Genomic DNA, 18,452 nt, shown 5'->3' on the forward strand with positions numbered 1-18,452 from the left:
GCCCAAATGTTAATATTTGTTATAACTGATAACTGTGAAGAATCCCTCAAGCTAACTTTATGTACCCAAACGTTTTCTTTATAGTATAAATGCATTTATTTATTTCAAAAGATTTTATTTTTGCACAATCATTAAGTATATTTTAAAAGATATGTTACAGAGTTATATACCTACTCTACTGGATAGTATTAGAGAATTTATTTGGAACAAGTATTGCAGTTTTCAGAAAACATGACATTTAAATTGGTTCAGAATTTTTTTTTTTTGGTTATAAAAGTAGGTTTTAAATTTTATTTCCAAGTACTAATAAAGGGACTGAATATTTAGGGTGAAAATTAACAGGCACTTCAAACAAGAAAATCAGTAGTTGGGAAGAGACTATAGACATATACATAAAGGTTGTGATTTTCAAAAACAAGTATGAAAACAATATGAGAAAAACAAATATTAAATTATTTAATCTATTAGAGAAAGTAAATCTGAAAGTCAAGAAATTTCCTAATGATGGAGGGAAAAAGTTGTCTACTTCACTGGCTACATAAATCAAAATTAAAGTGAAAATTTTGAAAAATTATGAGTTGAATAAGATAGGTTAAGCAATAAAACTTGGTATGTTCAACTGCTTCATTGCCAGTCCCCAAGTGACTAACTGTAATCTAGAACCATTATGAATTGAGATATTGTATTAGTAATCAATACTGATATTGTAGAAATAGTTAAGAGAATTTAGTTCTGCCTTGTATATAAATTAGAATTCAGTTTCCTAACAGAAAAAAGGTCTCTTTTTGAAGTATTCATAGATTCTTAATGGTTAAGTAGAATCAGGAAGAAAGAATTGAAAGATGTTAAATGGAGAATGTCAATAAAATTTAAAAAAATAACAAGTTATAAAATATTCATGTGCAGATATTTGACATTCATGTTCTTTATAATAGTTTTGAGAATCACATTGTGCTTAGTCGCTCAGTCGTGTCCAACTCTTTGAGATCCCATGGACTGTGGTCTGCCAGGCTCCTCTGTCATAGTATATGCTATATTTTTCTTAGCAATAAACTCCTATAGGAAATGAATTCTTTCTTGAGAAAAACTTTAGAAAATTCAGAAATTAAAGTTATAGCTATACCGTCATCTATAATTACTTGTTTGCTGAAACCTAGCCTCCTTAAGAAGTTAACACATTTCTTGAACTTTTCTACATATAATAGAATTGCGGATGCTATTAATTTCTAACAAGAACAATCTCCAATTGTCTTTTTCACAGACTGAAGCTTTCCACCTAAGCATTGGTCCAGTGTTCATAATAGATCCAAATCAATGAATCCCATGCTCTCTCTCATCAAGTATATTTTAAAAAACCAAATTCCACTTTTTGAGTACCACTATTTCTTAGATGCATTATATTGGGTGGTTCAAGAATTCGCTATTATCTTAGGCTGGAACTGCTCTGGCTTTGTCACAGGCATTCCAGAAACTATGAATGGAACATTTCTGAACTTTCTTATTGTATTAGGAGATTCTCTCAAGGTTACATTTGGAAACTAAGATCTAATTTTAAGTAGTTTATTTTTTTATTTTTTATTTTTTTTAATTTTTATTTTTACTTTATTTTACTTTACAATACTGTATTAGTTTTGCCATACATTGACATGAATCCACCACGGGTGTACATGTGTTCCCAAACATGAACCCCCCTCCCACCTCCCTCCCCATAACATCTCTCTGGGTCATCACCGTGTAAAGTTACATGGCTTATGTAATTAGACTGCATGCAATTAACAGTCTTGAACAAATAAACATTTTTAAACAATTAAAAATCTATTGCATAAAAAAGCATTTACTTCACATTTATAGTTAGTATGTTACTATAAGTAATGCAGAAACTCAACTTTCTTTAGTAATATTAAAGTATAATGCATTTCCCATATCATGTGAACAGGCAACCATAGTAGAGAATAAGTTCTATAATGCTCTTTTTCAAATTCATACAAATTAATGACTAGTTACTATATTTTGTGTTTCAATAGTTTATTATAATTTTTTAAAAACAAAGCATGATTTCTTGGTTACATGATTGTAGCTACTATTTGCTATTAAAATCTGATGGAGCTCTGGCTGATCAGCACATCCAGTTGCAACATCAAGAACTTTATCATTCATTCAGCAGTTATACCCTAAGTGGAAGCCAGGAGCCTTAAAAGGGGATATGAGATATCGAGATAGCTAAACAAACAAGATCCAAACCTGGAAAGTGAAGAAAAATATATGCCAACATAATTACACCAATGCATACTTTTTTATGTGACGTAATCTTTTCAGATGGCTTAATTTAATATGCTTGACAGTTTATAGGCAAGCTTAGTGAAGGTTGACAAGGATGTTAGCTGCAGTGCCAAAGGGCACTGCAAACTCAGGCATGAAACGACTTAGTATCAGGAATTCAGGCCATGGTGGTGAGATGTCCAGAGAGAAATTCAATTCAGAGGGATTGCCATCTTGGTTAGAAAATCTGCCCTGTATGAAAATGTCAACCAAAGCGCTATAAAGTTGCAGAGGGGAGGGGAGGAAGGAGTGAATAGCTAGATCTAATTCTGTACTCATAAATTTAAAAATTAAGGTTTAAGTTCACAAGAATAAATTTCAAATGTTGGACTTCAGCTCATGGCAAAGGATGGATGTCAGTACTATATTTGGATACATAAAACACTCTCATTATTTATCATCATACCATTGTCCCCATCCCCCACTCCTGCCAAAGACAGTACTGTGATATGCTGGGAAGGCAAATTAAAACAGTGTGAATAAAATTGAATAGGTGAGATAGTGAAACTTTTTCTAGTGGGCTAATGATGGTAACTGGCCCTGGAGTCTAAGATTATAACCTCTGCTCCATACTGGCTTCTGTTATGGAGAAGATAATTCTGTTATTTTACCTTGAGATTTCCTTATTTTGTGTTGCAAACACACCAGGGTAGTTGGAGACAATTCAAAGAAAGAAATTAGATTTGAGAAAGGGTTTATGATAGGGAGGTGTGGTGAAGAATAAAATAATAAAAACAATGCCATAAAGACTGAAGAATTTAAAAAGAGAGGTCAAAAGTTAATTTCCATCAGAAAGGTACAATTGGATAAGATACAATGGAATTGAAGTAGTTAAGAAAATACAAGAATAAAAATGATCTGAAGTTGAATAGATCAAATACAACTTAATTTTTAAAAATTAGTTGGATAAATCACCAAAATCAATGCATAGTCAAGGAAATAAAGGACAACATCTTTTTCACTACCAATTCCTCCAAATACTTTTATTGTTGTAACTAGAGCTTTGTATTGTTTACAGTTTGAGAAATCCTATTACTTTTTCTCACTTGTAATAAATGATGTAGTGATATTGTGCACTGCCTTTGTGGTGCATAATGACACTAATCAATTTCTTCAGGCCTATCTCTGTGTTCCTACTGAACATCTACTGAGCCATTAACCACAGTTAGCTGTCCTTTACCATAGATAATTAAACAACCTATAATTGGCTCTTAACAGAGTAACTTAAAGCTCTGGCTGATGCTACCAAAAACAAACAAACAAACAAAAAAAAACAAAAAAAAACCCCACAAAACCCTGTTATTTCCTGAAAAGAGTTTTGATTGCAGAAAAACATACCATTTTCTCAAGTAACTCTATTAAAAATGATCTTCGTAATAAAATCAACTCAGTTTTTAAGGAGCCATGCCTATTCCTCACAGAATCAATGTGCATCTTCTTTCTCATTTCCAAAGAACTTTATTAATATATTTTTAAATTTGAGTAATGGTTTCAAAGAGCTGTTACATCAATACTGCACAGAAATTTCAACAGAAGTTGCCTCTCCCCAAAATCTTACCCTACCGCTGCCCACTCTTCCTCCTAGATGTTCTTCTGGTTCTAGGCAAACAATGTAGTCAACTCTTGAGCATTCTTCCAGAGATATTCCTCTGTACAGATCATTTATTTACATATACATATTATATATATCATATACTTATGTATACATATGTATATCCTTTACTCAGAAAAATAATGGAAGCATATACTTCAACAATTTAAAATATATATACAGACATATATAAAAAACAAATATGTACTTTAAAGAGTTATTGTACCTGGTGAATATCTGTATCAATATGGAGAGGCAACCTCTTTGTTATAGCTGCATAGTATTCCATTGTGTGGAAAGCTACATTTTATTTAACCAGTCCCTGACTGATGGACATCTGTTTCCAAATTGGAAATGATGGGCAATGCTGCAATGAACAGCAGAAGCAGCATTTCTAGGTGAAAGTTTTGTTCAGATAGAAATTTCCAGTTGTCTATTTCCACCAGGAATATGCCCTCATTCTTTACTCTTTGTTACAGTTTGGAGCCAGCCCTTGCACAATTCACCTTGCTCAAATTTTCTACCTTGCTAAAATTTGTATGTTTGTACAGAGAAAAGAGTGCCATTAACAAAGCAAGGGCAACCCTAGATTCCAAACCATTCCTCTCAGGACAAAGGCAGAAATTGAAAGTAAGTCATGCTTGCCTAAGACAAAACAATGTGACCTGCCTGACCACAACCTTTGTCCTTCAAGTGCCTGCCCTGCCACTCCAGTCTGTACCCTGACATTCAGATCTGGTATCTGGAGAACCCAGATCAAACTCTCCCATTTAAATATTAGTGCAGTCCCTAGACCTGAGGTTTGGCCTTAGTTTAGTTTCCTAGTTTCTGTTGCCTACTCTGCCTGGTATCCCAGCTCTTCTGGTTTACATCATTTTCTGGGATAATGGGGTGTTTTAAGTTATAATCTTGACTATGGACATTGAAAAACTCTTAGTAACATTTCACAGGCCACTAAATTGCTTTACAGCTCAACAACTTTGAGTAGAAAAGTGAGGATTTAAATCAACCTAATGTTATTTCAAGCAGCTTAGTTAACAACAGCAGGATCCCCGGAAGAGGGCATGGTAACTGGTATGGCAGAGGGAACAGTTTATGCAAAATGTGGTCCTAAGACTTTGCATGCTTTTCCAAGAAAGCTGTTGATATCGAATGTAAGGAATTTCAAGTCCTAAGGGAAAAGTAATACTTTTTGACAAAGACTAAATGCATGTACTGGCGCTTCCCTGCTGGCTCAGTGGTAAAGTATCCGCATGCCAATGCAGGAGATGCAGGTTTGATATCTGGATTGGGAAGATCCTCTGGAGAAGGAAATGGCAACCCACACCAGTATTCTTGCCTAGAAAATTCCATAGACAGAGGAGCCTGGAAGGCTATAGTCCATGGAGTCGAAAAGACACAATTTAGCAAATAAACAACAATGACAAGTGTATGCACTTACATAATGACAATTACACTCTCTTTCAGGTTGTAAAACACTCCTGCTTCATAAAAAACATGGCCTTTCAAACTGAAGAGTGACTTTCCCATTAGCACAAGTGACACTAAATAGGCATTTTTATATGCTTACAAAAGAAGCTCATTTTTAGGAAGACTGGAAGAGAAGCAGTTTTATACAATTCAGATAGTCCAGTACTAAAATTTGTTCAGATGGAGAGACATCTGTGTTCTTTGATTATGGCGTGAAATACAGTTGTGAGAAAATTCATAACCTAATGAATTGTGGAACTTTAGAGACCTTATCATTTAGTAGATTATATTGTAATACTATAGGCATCAAGTTTTTAAGAAAATGTATGGGAAAACTTAATTGGGAAACCTTTGTCTATTAATATACATTTTTTACTCTGTGGAACACTTAGAGCCAGCTTTCACGATGTTAATATTTAATGGCAAAGAAATTAAGACCTATCAGTATAAGACAGTAATTAACTGGCTAAGGTAATAGCATCAATCAGAGAAAAAAAAAATAAAATAGAAGCCTATTATTTATTGACTTTTCCTTGAATTAGCTTTTATGAGAAAGCGGCTTAACAATTATTTCTACAGAGTTGAGTTAAACTCAGCAGCCTTGCTCTGTTTTCCATTCGATAAATATTTAGCATATGTATTTATTATTGACAACAAAATATCACTCGGAAAGCACTTTCCTTAAAGGTTTGGAAATAAAACACTGCCTTTAAAAATTTCCAATAAAAATGGGGATCATGACCTTCAACACATCTTTCTAAATCCTATGGTTTTAGGGGCAGACACACTTGGCATCTTAAAGGTTTTGGAAACAAGTCTCAATATCATGAAGAAAACAAACAGTTCAGTTGTAGATGTGTAAAATTAATTCCTTCCGAGTGTGCTCAGTTGCTAAGTTGTGTCTGACTATTTGTGACCCCAGGACTGTGGCCCACCAGGCTCCTCTGTCCATGGGATTCTCCAGGTAAGAATACAGGAGTGGGTTGCCATTTCCTCCTCCAGAGGATCTTACCAGTCCAGGTACTGAACCCATGTCTCCTGTATCTCTTGCTTTGGCAGGTGGATTCTTTACCATTGAGCCACTTGGGAAGCCTAATTCCCTCCACTGGCACTTTAATATTAAGATATATGAGTGTGTGTGTTTTTATAAGTCTTCCCAAAGTATTCTGTCTAATCTTACAGATTAGTATGAATCATCATGCTGTGTGAAAGAAAGCTACACTGAGTATATCACAGAAATTTAGGGTTGCGATCAAAATTAAAACTAGCAAGATTAATTTCAGTTCAGTTCAGTTCAGTTGATCAGTCATGTCCGACTCTTTGCAGGCTCATGGATTGCAGCACACCAGGCTTCCCTGTCCATCACCAGCTCCCAGAGCTTGCTCAAACTCATGTCCATTGAGTCGTTTATGCCATCCAACCAACTCATCCTTTGTCGTCCCCTTCTCCTCCTGCTTTCAATCTTGCCCAGCATCAGGGTCTTTTTCAAGGAGTCAGTTCTTCACAGCAGGTGGCCAAAGTATTAGAGCTTCAGCTTCAGCATCAGTTCTTTTAATGAATATTCAGGCCTGATTTCCTTTAGGATGGACTGGTTTGATCTTCTTGCAGTCCAAAGGAGTCTCAAGAGTCTTCTCCAGCACACCACAGTTCAAAAGCTTCCATTTTTTGGTACTCAGCTTTCTTTATAGTGTAACTCTCACATCCATACATGACTACTGGAAGAACTAGCTTTGACTAGAAGGGCCTTTGTTGGCAAAGTAATGTATCTGCTTTTTAAAATGCTTAATATGGAGAAGGAAATGGCAACCCACTCCAGTACTCTTGCCTGGAAAAATCCCATGGACAGAGGAGCATGGTAGGCTCCTATAGTCCAAGGGGTCGCATAGAGTCGGACACAACTGAGCGACATCACTGACTCACTAGGTTAATAGGATTAATTTACGGATTTATAATATTATTTTTCTATGTTGGTGATTGTTAAAAATATTGTTAAATTCTTCCAAATAACTGGATCATGCCACTTTCATCTCTGTCCTGGATTGACAAGAGCCTCCTCACAGGCTTCCTGTCTCTACTTTCCAGTGCACTTTCCCTTTCAGGCTTGCCTCAACACAGCAGCCTGAAGAATCTGGTTAAACTCAAGCAAGACCCTGTTATTCTTCTCTCCAAACTCTGCAATCCCTTCTCATCTCACTTAGATTGATAGCCAGAACCACAACAGGACATGCAAGACCCTCTCTCTTATCTTTCTGTCTTGTTTCCTTAGTCAGTGGGCTCTTTGTATTCCCTTAAACATGACAGGCATGTGCCTGCCTTAGGGCCTTTGTATCTGCTTCCCCACCTCCATGCTTTCCTGGACATCCTCCAAATTTCTGCTGTATCTTCTTTTCGTATCTCTTCTTTTCACATTACTGATGCATTCATATCTAAAAAGAATCTTTGCTTAATCATTTTCTTTGCTATTACCACATTACAATATGCTGTATATTTATTTATTCACCTTGTTTATTATCTGTTTTCACCTGGAGAAGGAAATGGCAACCTACTCCAGTATTTTTGCCTGGAGAATCCCATGGACAGAGAAGCCTGGTGGGCTATAGCTCATGGGGTCACAAAGAGTTAGACACAACTTAGCATGCATGTACCCCTGCAAGGATTTAAGCTCTGTGAAGGCAGAGGGTTTTGTGTTTTTTTTGCTCACTACTGTATTCCTAGTACTCAGAACGGGAACGTGGTATACGGAAGGCGCTTGATACAAATTTTCTGAACACTAAATACTCTGCTTTTTACGCAGGTGCCAGGGCCCCAGAGACCACATGGAACACACCTGTTGTTCTGTGAGTTGGGTCATGACACGTGGTAGCAAAGGAAGATGCGCCTATGGGAGCTGGAGTGTCTCAGTGAGAGGGGCTCAGACCGAGTTTAGGCTGAGTTGGGTGATTTGGCAGAGGGTCTGAGAAAACAGGGGTTTGCTCAAGATTGGATGCAGTCAGGACACAGGGGCACTTTTATGTTGAATAAAGAACAGAGGTCATTCATTTAGCAAGAGAGGGATGTTTGGTGTTCTGTGGGTAGCACTGTGTTCCTAGTTTTATCTCTGCTTAGACACGATGAAAAAGTGGCCTTGCCTAGTCTCATTATGGTGTGAGAGTAAGCACGTTTGCGATCGGCATCCATGAGACTGTTTATATCTAGTATGAGAAAAACACGGCCTCGTTGTGAGTACTGAGAGCTTTTGCAATGGAGACGGGTGCTTTTTTTTTTTTTTTTTTTAATGTAGCACAAGCAAGTGAAGCTTTGGTCAGGAAGGAGTGAGAAGGGACATAGGAATAACCAGAGCATAAACACTTCTTTACAGACTCTTGTATCTGTACACAACGGGCCTCCTTCCCTGAGGGGGTGCCCTCGACTTCCTCTCTATTCTTCACTGTCAGGAGGACAGAAAGAATTGTCTGGAAGGTGCCAAGTGAGGAACTCTCTTCCCAGAATGCCTTGTTTAATTAGGAGAGTGACAGATGGCACCAGTGCCTTGAATTGACTGTGTGGGCAACGTCGATGGGAGGCGCACAGCAAACTGAAGACCTGGGCATTGCATTTTCTTCCTTCATTTCGTCTGTAGTCATTGAGCACTTGCGCATTTTATCAGGAGCTCTGTCTGCCACCTGCCATGGAATGTATACCTTCCACTCATTGGAACAAGGAGATGAACAGTGTTCCAGGATAGGAGACAAGAACCACTCTGTGAATTTGTAGTAAGTGCAGGAAGATATTCTGTGGCAGAGATGAGACAGCTGACCAAAGGGGAGACAATATTCAGTGGAAAGCGATGTTTTGAGCAAAAGCAAAAGCAACAAGCTTTGTGGGAGGATAGATTTGTGTGTGTGTGTGTGTGTGTGTGTGTGTGTGTACATATGTAGCCTTCTCTAACATAAACTGAATTTTAAATTTAAAGAAAAAGATTTTTTCCTATTAATGAATACATTATGCACATCCACTTTTTTCGTACCCTGAGGGAGAATATATTTAAAAAATTCTAAGATAAATGGTAGTTTTGAGGACTGTAATTCTTAATGAACTCATAAAATTGTACTCTTGAAAATTCTGTTCTCTTCAAACCATAATTTATACCTTCAGTATATTTCATGTTACTGAGTAATCTTGCTCATTTTTTGCATTGAGTAAGAATGTTTATTTTTGCATTGGGGAAAATGCAGATATTTATTCAATAAGTGGGTGAGGAAAATTTCTCTATCCATACGAACAAAGCTAGTGGAGGTGATGGAATTCCAGTTGAGCTCTTCCAAATCCTGAAAGATAACACTGTGAAAGTGCTGCACTCAGTATGCCAGCAAATTTGGAAAACTCAGCAGTGGCCACAGGACTGGAAAAGGTCAGTTTTCATTCCAATCCCAAAGAAAAGCAATGCCAAAGAATGCTCAAACTACCACACAATTGCACTCACCTCACACGCTAGTAAAGTAATGCTCAAAGTTCTCCAAGCCAGGTTTCAGCATTATGTGAACTGTGAACTTCCAGATGTTCAAGCTGATTTTAGAAAAGGGAGAGGAACCAGAGATCAACTGGCCAACATCCACTGGATTATGGAAAAAGCAAGAGAGTTCCAGGAAAACATCTATTTCTGCTTTATTGACTATGCCAAAGCCTTTGAGTGTGTGGATCACAATAAACTGTGGAAAATTCTGAAAGAAATGGGCATACCAGACCACCTGACCTGTCTCTTGAGAAACCTATATGCAGGTCAGGAAGCAACAGTCAGAACTAGACATGGAACAACAGACTGGTTCCAAATAAGAAAAGGAGTACGTCAAAGCTGTATATTGTCACCCTGCTTATTTAACTTCTATGTAGAGTGCATCATGAGAAATGCTGGGCTGGAGGAAGCACAAGCTGGACTCAAGATTGCTGGGAGAAATATCAATCACCTCAGATATGCAGATGACACCACCCTTATGGCAGAAAGTGAAGAAGAACTCAAGAGCCTCTTGATGAAAGCCAAAGAGGAGAGTGAAAAAGTTGGCTTAAAGCTCAACACTCAGAAACCTAAGATCACGGCATTCAGTCCCATCACTTCATGGCAAACAGATGGGGAAACGGTGGACACAGTGGCTGACTTTATTTTTGGGGGCTTCAAAATCACTGCAGATGGTGATTGCAGCCAAGAAATTAAAAGACACTTACTCCCTGGAAGGAAAGTTATGACCAAACTAGATGGCATATTAAAAAGCAGAGACATTACTTTGCCAACAAATGTCTGTCTAGTCAAGGCTATGGTTTTTCCAGTAGTCATGTATGGATGTGAGAGTTGGACTATAAAGAAAGCTGAGCGCTGAACTGTGGTATTGGAAAAGTCTCTTGAGAGTCCCTTGGACTGCAAGGAGATCCAACCAGTCCATCCTAAAGGAGATCAGTCTTGGGTGTTCATTGGAAGGACTGATATTGAAGCTGAAACTGCAGTACTTTGGCCACCTGATGTGAAGAGTTGACTCATTTGAAAAGACCCTGATGCTAGGAAAGATTGAGAGCAGAAGGAGAAGGGGATGACAGAGGATGAGATGGTTGGATAGCATCACCGACTCGATGGACATGGTTTCGGTGGACTCCAGGAGTTGGTGATGGACAGGGAGGCCTGGCATGCTGCAGTCCATGGGGTTGAAAAATGTCAGAAACCACTGAGAGACTAAACTGAAAGTTCACACCATGAATATCAGATTCTGAATCTTTGGCAGGCCCTGCCACTCCTGGACTTTGGAATTTCCGTTATAGGAATAACGGAAATTTCCAAATTTCCACTGGCACAACCACCTTTTAGCTGATGTGATTCCTAAGATCTCAATTCAAAGTCTAGAGTTGGATCTAGTTGTCTTGGCCACAGTCACATATCAGCACTCTACCTTCAAGGAAGGCTGGGAGAGCAGACATTTGGATAATTGAATAAATTAATTAGTATTTCCTCTGGTAAATTTGGGGTGCTTCAGAGGGCCCCTGAGGCCTCCCAAAGAAAGATATTAAACTAATTATGTTCATTTGGTATGTTCAAGGTATGTGGGAAGTATTGTTAAATACGGGATAAATCTTCTCAGGTTATTGTGTACAGTAAATACTACTAATGCAGATATTCTAAAAATTATAAAGAATTCATAAATATCTGATATGTCCTTATAAAATGTTCTAAGTAATAATTCTAGTTATTGTATTAAAGTGTTACATGTCACAGCAGTGACCAAAGTTATTTTGTCAATTGAAATATAATTAGATTTTAAATGTGCCTCCTTAAGCCTTTATTATTGACAGCTACGATTTTACTCTGATTCTCTTGCAAAAAAATACTATCATCTCATCAAGACTTATGGAAAGGACCTTCTTAGATGAAATTAAAATTAACTAGATAAATTTTATTATTAACAGTAAGCTGGTATTAGACTGAAATTTGATTTTCTCTCTCCATTAAGAGAATAAGATTTTCTTGGAATGTCGCTTTTGGTAATAGCCTATGTGAATTTCTTTGCCTTTAAGTGATTTGTATTTGTTTTTACAGTCTTTTGTTACTTTGGTAAAGTTAACATATATTATTTCAGAATGAGTTACTTTGGTAAAGTTAATAAATATTATTTCACAATGATCTATGAAGACTGTGACACACACAGATCACGCTCTGCTGCTCCAAAAAATTAACCCCTCATTGGATTCTTGCCATCCTGAGGTCCTTATAACATGTCAAAAGTCTACTCCTAAATCAAGGAATTTAAAATGAGTAAACAATAGCTATAAATCAAAGAGCCTGGGCTATGGGAAATCCAAGACAGCTGCCTGGCTTTTCCCAGCTCCCTGACAAACCTCACTTTTTAAATTTGATGGTACAAAGCCTTTCCTGGTTGCAGGGTTAATGTCCTCACAAAACAAATTATGTATTTCACTGACTATTGAATACTACCAGTTTTGTTAATTGAGATTCATGTTGACCAAGACTCACTTCCCAGACAGTTCCTTGTTGTTATGTTTTATCTCTAAAAAGTTTCATTGAATTATTCTAAAGTTTATCTCAGTAGTCTACCTTTAGATGGAGATCAGATACCCCATTAACTACAACCGGGGAACATAAGATCACATATATTTATTGATGAACTATATGCTAATTGAAGCTTATGGCAAAAACAGCAAGGCAAAAGAATGCCTTTGGGCTTCGGGAGTAGGAAGTTTCCAGAGGCTGGGAGAAACTATGCTGCTTTTGAAAAACAGTTATCGGCTTATTATTGGACTTTGATTGGTATGGGACAATCAACTGTAGATCATACTGTAATATTAAGACCTCAAGTGCCAATCATGCACTAGGTACAAAGTTCACCCAAAGCCTACAGGATTGGGCAAACCCAGGAGTCCAGCATAATAAAACGGAAATGGAATAGTCAGAACCGAGCCAAACTTGGGCCACATGGGGTCGCTGCAGTCAATGAAAAGATTTCTGAAATTCTATTGAAGGCCTTGAGCAAGACTCTCTAATTAGGCCTGAGATAACTGAGTCGCTTATAAAATGGGGAACGCCCTTTGACTTTCTAACTGCACGAGAAAAACGGCACGTATGATTCCCTGATGAATCAACTAAATATATAGGACCCACTAGCTATTGAAAAATGGTGGCATATAATCTGGTCACTACTGAGTTAATGACAACAATAAGGAAGGTGAAAGCAGCCAATTTGCCAAGTTACAAGCTGTTTATCAGGTATTAAAGCAAGAGAATTTAACTGAATGCCATATATACACAGATTCTTGGTTGGTAGCCAATGGATTGGCTACTTAGCTTCCCCTACGGGTAAAAATCAACTGGCAAATTCACTCCAGAGAGTCATGGGGAAAGGAACTGTGGTCTGACATTTGGGGAATTGTTCAAACCACTAATGTTTCAGTCTTTCGTGTAGATGTTCTCAGTGTTCCAAATTCTATGGAATGATGGGAATATATAACTCTATTACAGATGAAGAAATCCAAATCCAAGCAGTCAGTTCATCTCCAGCAACTTAAAAGGTTTTGTTCTAGTAGGGAAGAGCTCCATCCATCCAATAAAGGTATCTATGTGTGTGTTGTGTGTGTTAGTCGCTCAGTAGTGCCCGACTCTTTGCAACCCGATGGACTGCAATCCACCAGGTTCCTCTGTCCATGAGATTTTCCAGGCAAGGATATTGGGGTGGGTTGCCATTTCCTTCTCCAGGGGATTTTTCCAACCCAGGGATCGAAGCTGGGTCTCCTGCACTGCAGGCAAATTCTTTACCAACGGAGCTACAAGGGAAGCCCAAAGGTATCTATAAAGACTAATAAGTATTAGAAGCCCTGGAAAGAGGGCTTCTGAATGAAATCTATTTGCCAGTTTTCTCCTAGACAAGTCTTCTCCTTGACATTGACTCCTGGATTACAGATAGCACAAAGACTTGAGTAACTATTTTAATTGTCTCCAGGAGCTCTTTCCCTGTAAAAGATTAAAAAAAAAATCATAGACATTGCCTCTCTCTCCAGGTAGAGAGAATCATCTAGTCCTTTAATAATTTTCCACTGGTCAGAGGGAGGTATGAGCAATTTTGGGTCTACGTGCCACCAGACATCTGTTCCCTTAGTTCCTTTCCTAAGGCCTGGGCAAACAGGTGTGGGCTGTCCCAACATCCCTGAGGCAATACTGTCCAGGTATTCTTCTGCTTTGGCCTGAGTCAAGATTAGTCCACTTGAAGGTAAACAGACATGGTGATGAGGAATGAACTGGGATGCAAAAGAAGGCATCCTTGAGATTAAGTATAGTAAACCATGTAGTGTCCTCAAGGATTTGAGCTAATATGCTGTAAGGATTGGCCAAGAGGGGACAACTGCATGGTTTATTGCTCTAAGGTCATGTACCATCCTGTATCCACTGTTTGGCTTAACACTTGGTAGAATAGTAGTGTTGTATGGAGACTATCAGGGTACTCAAGAGGCCATGGCTTAGAAATTTATCCAAGGGGTGGTAAAACCTTCTTCACCTCCAACATTATAGAATGTTGTCTCTCATTAGGATAGGCACTTTCTTTGTTGTTGTTCAGTCACTAGGTCATGTCTGACTCTTTGTGACCCCATGGACTGCAGCTCAGCAGGCTTCCCTGTTCTTCACTATCTCCTGGAGTGTGCTCAACCTCATGCCCATTGAGTCAGTGATGCCATCCAACCATCTCATTCCTCTGTCGTCCCCTTCTCCTCCTCCCTTCGATCTTTCCCAGCATCAGGGTCCTTTCTAATGAGTCAGGTCTTCACATCAGGTGGCCAAAGTATTGGTGTTTCTGCTTCAGTATCAGTCCTTCCAGTGAATATTCAGGGTTGATTGCCTTTAGGATTGATGGATGGATCTCCTTGCAGTCCAAGGGACTCTCAAGAGTCTTCTCTGGTACCACAATTCAAAAGCATCAATTCTTTGGCACCCAGCCTTCTTTATGGTCCAACTCTCACATCTGTACAGACTCCTGAAAAACCATAGCTTTGACTCTACAGACCTGTGTCGGCAAAGTGATACCTCTGCTTTTTAATACACTGTCTGGATTTGTCATAGCTTTCCTTCTTAAGAGCAAGCATCTTTTAATTGCATGGCTGCAGTCACCATCTGCAGTGATTTGGGAGCCCAAGAAAATTAAGTCTGTCACTGTTTCAAATTTTCCACCATCTATTTGCCATGCAGTGATGGAACTAGATGCCATGATCTTAGTTTTTTGAATGTTAAGTTTTAAGCCAGCTTTTCCACTCTCCACTTTCACTTTCATCAAGAGGCTCTTCAGTTCCTCTTCACTTTCTGCCATAAGGCATACACCATAAGGCATAAGGCATTCTGTCATCTGCATATCTGAAGTTATTGATATTTCTCCCAGCAATCTTGATTCCAGCTTGTGCTTCATCCATCCCAGCACTTCACATGATGTACTCTATGTATAAGTTAAATAAGCAAGGTGACAACATACAGCCTTAACGTACTCCTTGGTGATGGAGAGGGAGGCCTGGCAAGATGTGGTTCATGGGGTTGCAAAGAGTCGGACACAACTGAATGACTGAACTGAACTGAACTGAATCCAAAGTTCATTCTCTACTCATTCACAGACATTTATAAATGTACTGAATTTTTGGCAACCGTTGTTTGCATACGTTCAAAATTGGGAAAAGTGGTTTCTGGCTTAGGAGAATTCTTACAGGCTCGTTGTTTATGGTCCTTCCAGGGATTCCTTTGTCCCAAACTGCTTGGAGAATATGGCTGGAAATAGAATCTTGTTCTTCTGGCTGGTGTGTCTTAGTAAAAGTCAAGATAAAGGGCTTCTTGGGAACTTCTAACCAGAGCATCGCCCTCAGGGAGCTCAGAGGTCCCTCCCAAGAAGAGAGATAAGACACTGGGGCACAACTAGAAAGGCATAGGAAGTCAACCATTGCTCAAATTGGCAAGTGAGAGGCCCAATAAAATAATGGGTACAAGGCTTTCCATCATCATAGTATGGCTTTTGGAGGAGAGAGGTCCAGCATGAGAAATTAAGACAGTTTACGTGGCTCCTGTATCAATTAAGAAATGGATCTTCTTAGCTGTCACTTCAAGGACTACCCAGGGCTCATGGTAATAGACATCTTATTGAGGGGAGCTGCCAGAATCCCTGGGCTGCTTCAGTCATCCAGCATGGCCATCTTGGGAGTGGGAGCCCCGCTTCCCACTTTGGAACTGAGAGTAGTCCCTCTTCCAATGACCTGTTTGTTTGCAGGCTGAGCATGGCCTGGGGGGCTCTTTCTGGTGATTCTGGGCCCAATGGCCAGTTGGCTTGCATCTGTAACATTTCCCATTGTTGATCTTACCCCTAGATGAATAGTTGGACTTTCTTGGCCCCATTGGGTTGTCCTGAAGTCACAAAGCACGGCTGATAGCAATGGCTATCAGTTGTGCATGTGCCCTGACCTGTTTTTTCTCACATTGGGTTCTCTCTTCCTCCTGAACTTGATCTCAGTTATTAAATACCCTAAAGGCCACATCTAGGAGCTTGTGGGCCTCAATGGTAACTTTTGGAGTTTCTCCCTAATATCAGGGGCAGACTGGCTAAGTGGCTTCCTGTCAGGAGCAGGAAGAGCTAAGTTTGGAGCAACAAGAGCTCAGTTTCTCCCACAGGAGGGCTTAGAAGGGGATCATCCAAAATGTTGGGAGAGCCTTTTGGTTCTCCAGGTTTTAAATTACAAGAGCTAGATGGGGCAGGATTTTGGTGAAGGACCACAAAAGTCTTTCTAGGGAATATAGGGACTCTCACTCAACTTTCTCATGCTGTGGGAATAAAGATCCAGTTGCAACAGGTATTGTAATTTAGATACCTGTTTTCAGGCCATTTTTACCTACTCCCCAATTTACACAAAGGTTGGGCATTGCTACAGTAGAACTTGTTTTTCCTTTTTTAATGGTTCGATTAAAAAAAAAAATTCCAGTTCTTAAGGATACATTCCAGAGGTGTTTCTTCTGGCTTGAAAGGGGATCCTCTCATGTTGAGTAACCTACAACTGAGAACAAGAGAGCACTCCTAGAAAGAATCTGGCATCCCAGAATCATTTACCAGGAGGTTTTAACCTGAAGAAATTCAGGGCATCCCCCAAATTCCCTTTGAACCTGGTGAAGTTTCAAATGTACTCTATGCTCCCATTAATTTTTGGACAGACATCTCTGACCCTCCTTGTGACCTAGCACAAGGAGCCCAGCCTGGCATGGATAGAGAAAGGGTTTTAAACCAGTGGCACAGGTTGCCAGGACTTTCTTTTGAAGGGATCCCTTGTCTATAGAGCTTATGCCTGTGATAAGTCTTTCTATGCTAGGGTATAGAGACTGAGCATCTATAAAGTTTACAATTCAATCTTCTTGGTAGTGGCCAGCCTGATAGGCTGTCCATAGCAGTGTGGAGGCTGCCAAGGCCTGGAGTGAAGGGGGTCTGATTGATAGTTGCAAAAAGGAACCCCTGGAGAAACTGGAATTGGGCGATATGGAAGATGACACAGGGTTCTAGGTTTGAGGGCCAGCAGGCAGAGAAATTCTTATAGTGGATTTCTGAGCATAGAATGAGGTGAGAGACTAGACAGAAGATTAAACGAATGGTTTGCTTGAACAGTAATTAATTACACTTGGAGAGGGCTCTTATGAAAAACTGGAGGGCTAACTTAAATACTGTCCTCAATAGTTTAAATAATAAACATATAGGAGAATTAGAAATTTCTTTAATGAGAATAACAATTCCAAACTTACATATATGTAAAATAAACTTCTATTTTGAGACAATCAAGTATTGGCAAATTAACCTGGGAGCACTAGTTCCTTTCTGGGCAACTCCTGAGGCTGCCATATTGAATTTGTACTCTGTATCTGACCATAGATTTACTAAAACCTTGATATATGCTATTTCAGCTGTTATTGGAGTCAAAAATGCCTCCTAGACACTTTGGATTAATCAAAGAATGCTCCAGTTTAGCATTAAAAGGGATCTGTGTCTGTGGGGGAGTTATAGACCCAGATTACTAAGGAGAAATCCAAGCAATTTTACAAAATGAAGGAATGAATAAATTCTTTATTAATAAACATGATCAAATCACACGATTGCTGATTCTTCCATGTGTGATTGGCAAAGTACAAAACGGAGAACCTCCCATCATATTAAGATTAGAGATGATGGAATGTTTGGATCCACAAAGGAAATAGATGTAATTGGAGCCAAAGCTGGGTGAAGCAGCCTAGTGGTCCTCCTGTACCTGCTGATGTGATTGTACGGAGGAAGACTAACACCATGTTAGTGTTGATTCCAGACAGGAAAAGTGGAAACGTGCCATTAACCCACTGTTATTCTCACGAGTAGATTTTTCTCAGAAGCCTGACTGTAATGTGGATTGTCATTCACAGCTCAACCTTCAAGGATATGCTACAATTAAAAGGAAATTATGACGACGGCTACTTGGAAGTCTTCAGCTGGAGAAACCTGAGCCGAACCCGAACTCAGGATAACTTCACCTGCCCAGCAAACAAGGCCTGTCCTAATTAACTTTGCCT

General features: G+C 39.0%; 1 protein-coding gene across 1 annotated transcript in view; it reads left to right on the forward strand.

The window, feature by feature from the left end:
* Positions 1 to 8,935: 8,935 nt before the first annotated feature.
* Positions 8,936 to 18,452, forward strand: part of LOC138439819 (hyaluronidase PH-20-like) — a 63,625-nt gene continuing 54,108 nt past the window's right edge. Inside the window, exons 1-2 of the mRNA XM_070292396.1 lie at positions 8,936 to 9,132; positions 18,306 to 18,429. Coding sequence (XP_070148497.1) covers positions 8,936 to 9,132; positions 18,306 to 18,429 — 321 coding nt within the window. The remainder of the gene's footprint in view (positions 9,133 to 18,305; positions 18,430 to 18,452) is intronic.

Source organism: Ovis canadensis, chromosome 4, assembly GCF_042477335.2.
Source record: "Ovis canadensis isolate MfBH-ARS-UI-01 breed Bighorn chromosome 4, ARS-UI_OviCan_v2, whole genome shotgun sequence".
Lineage (NCBI taxonomy): Eukaryota > Metazoa > Chordata > Mammalia > Artiodactyla > Bovidae > Ovis > Ovis canadensis.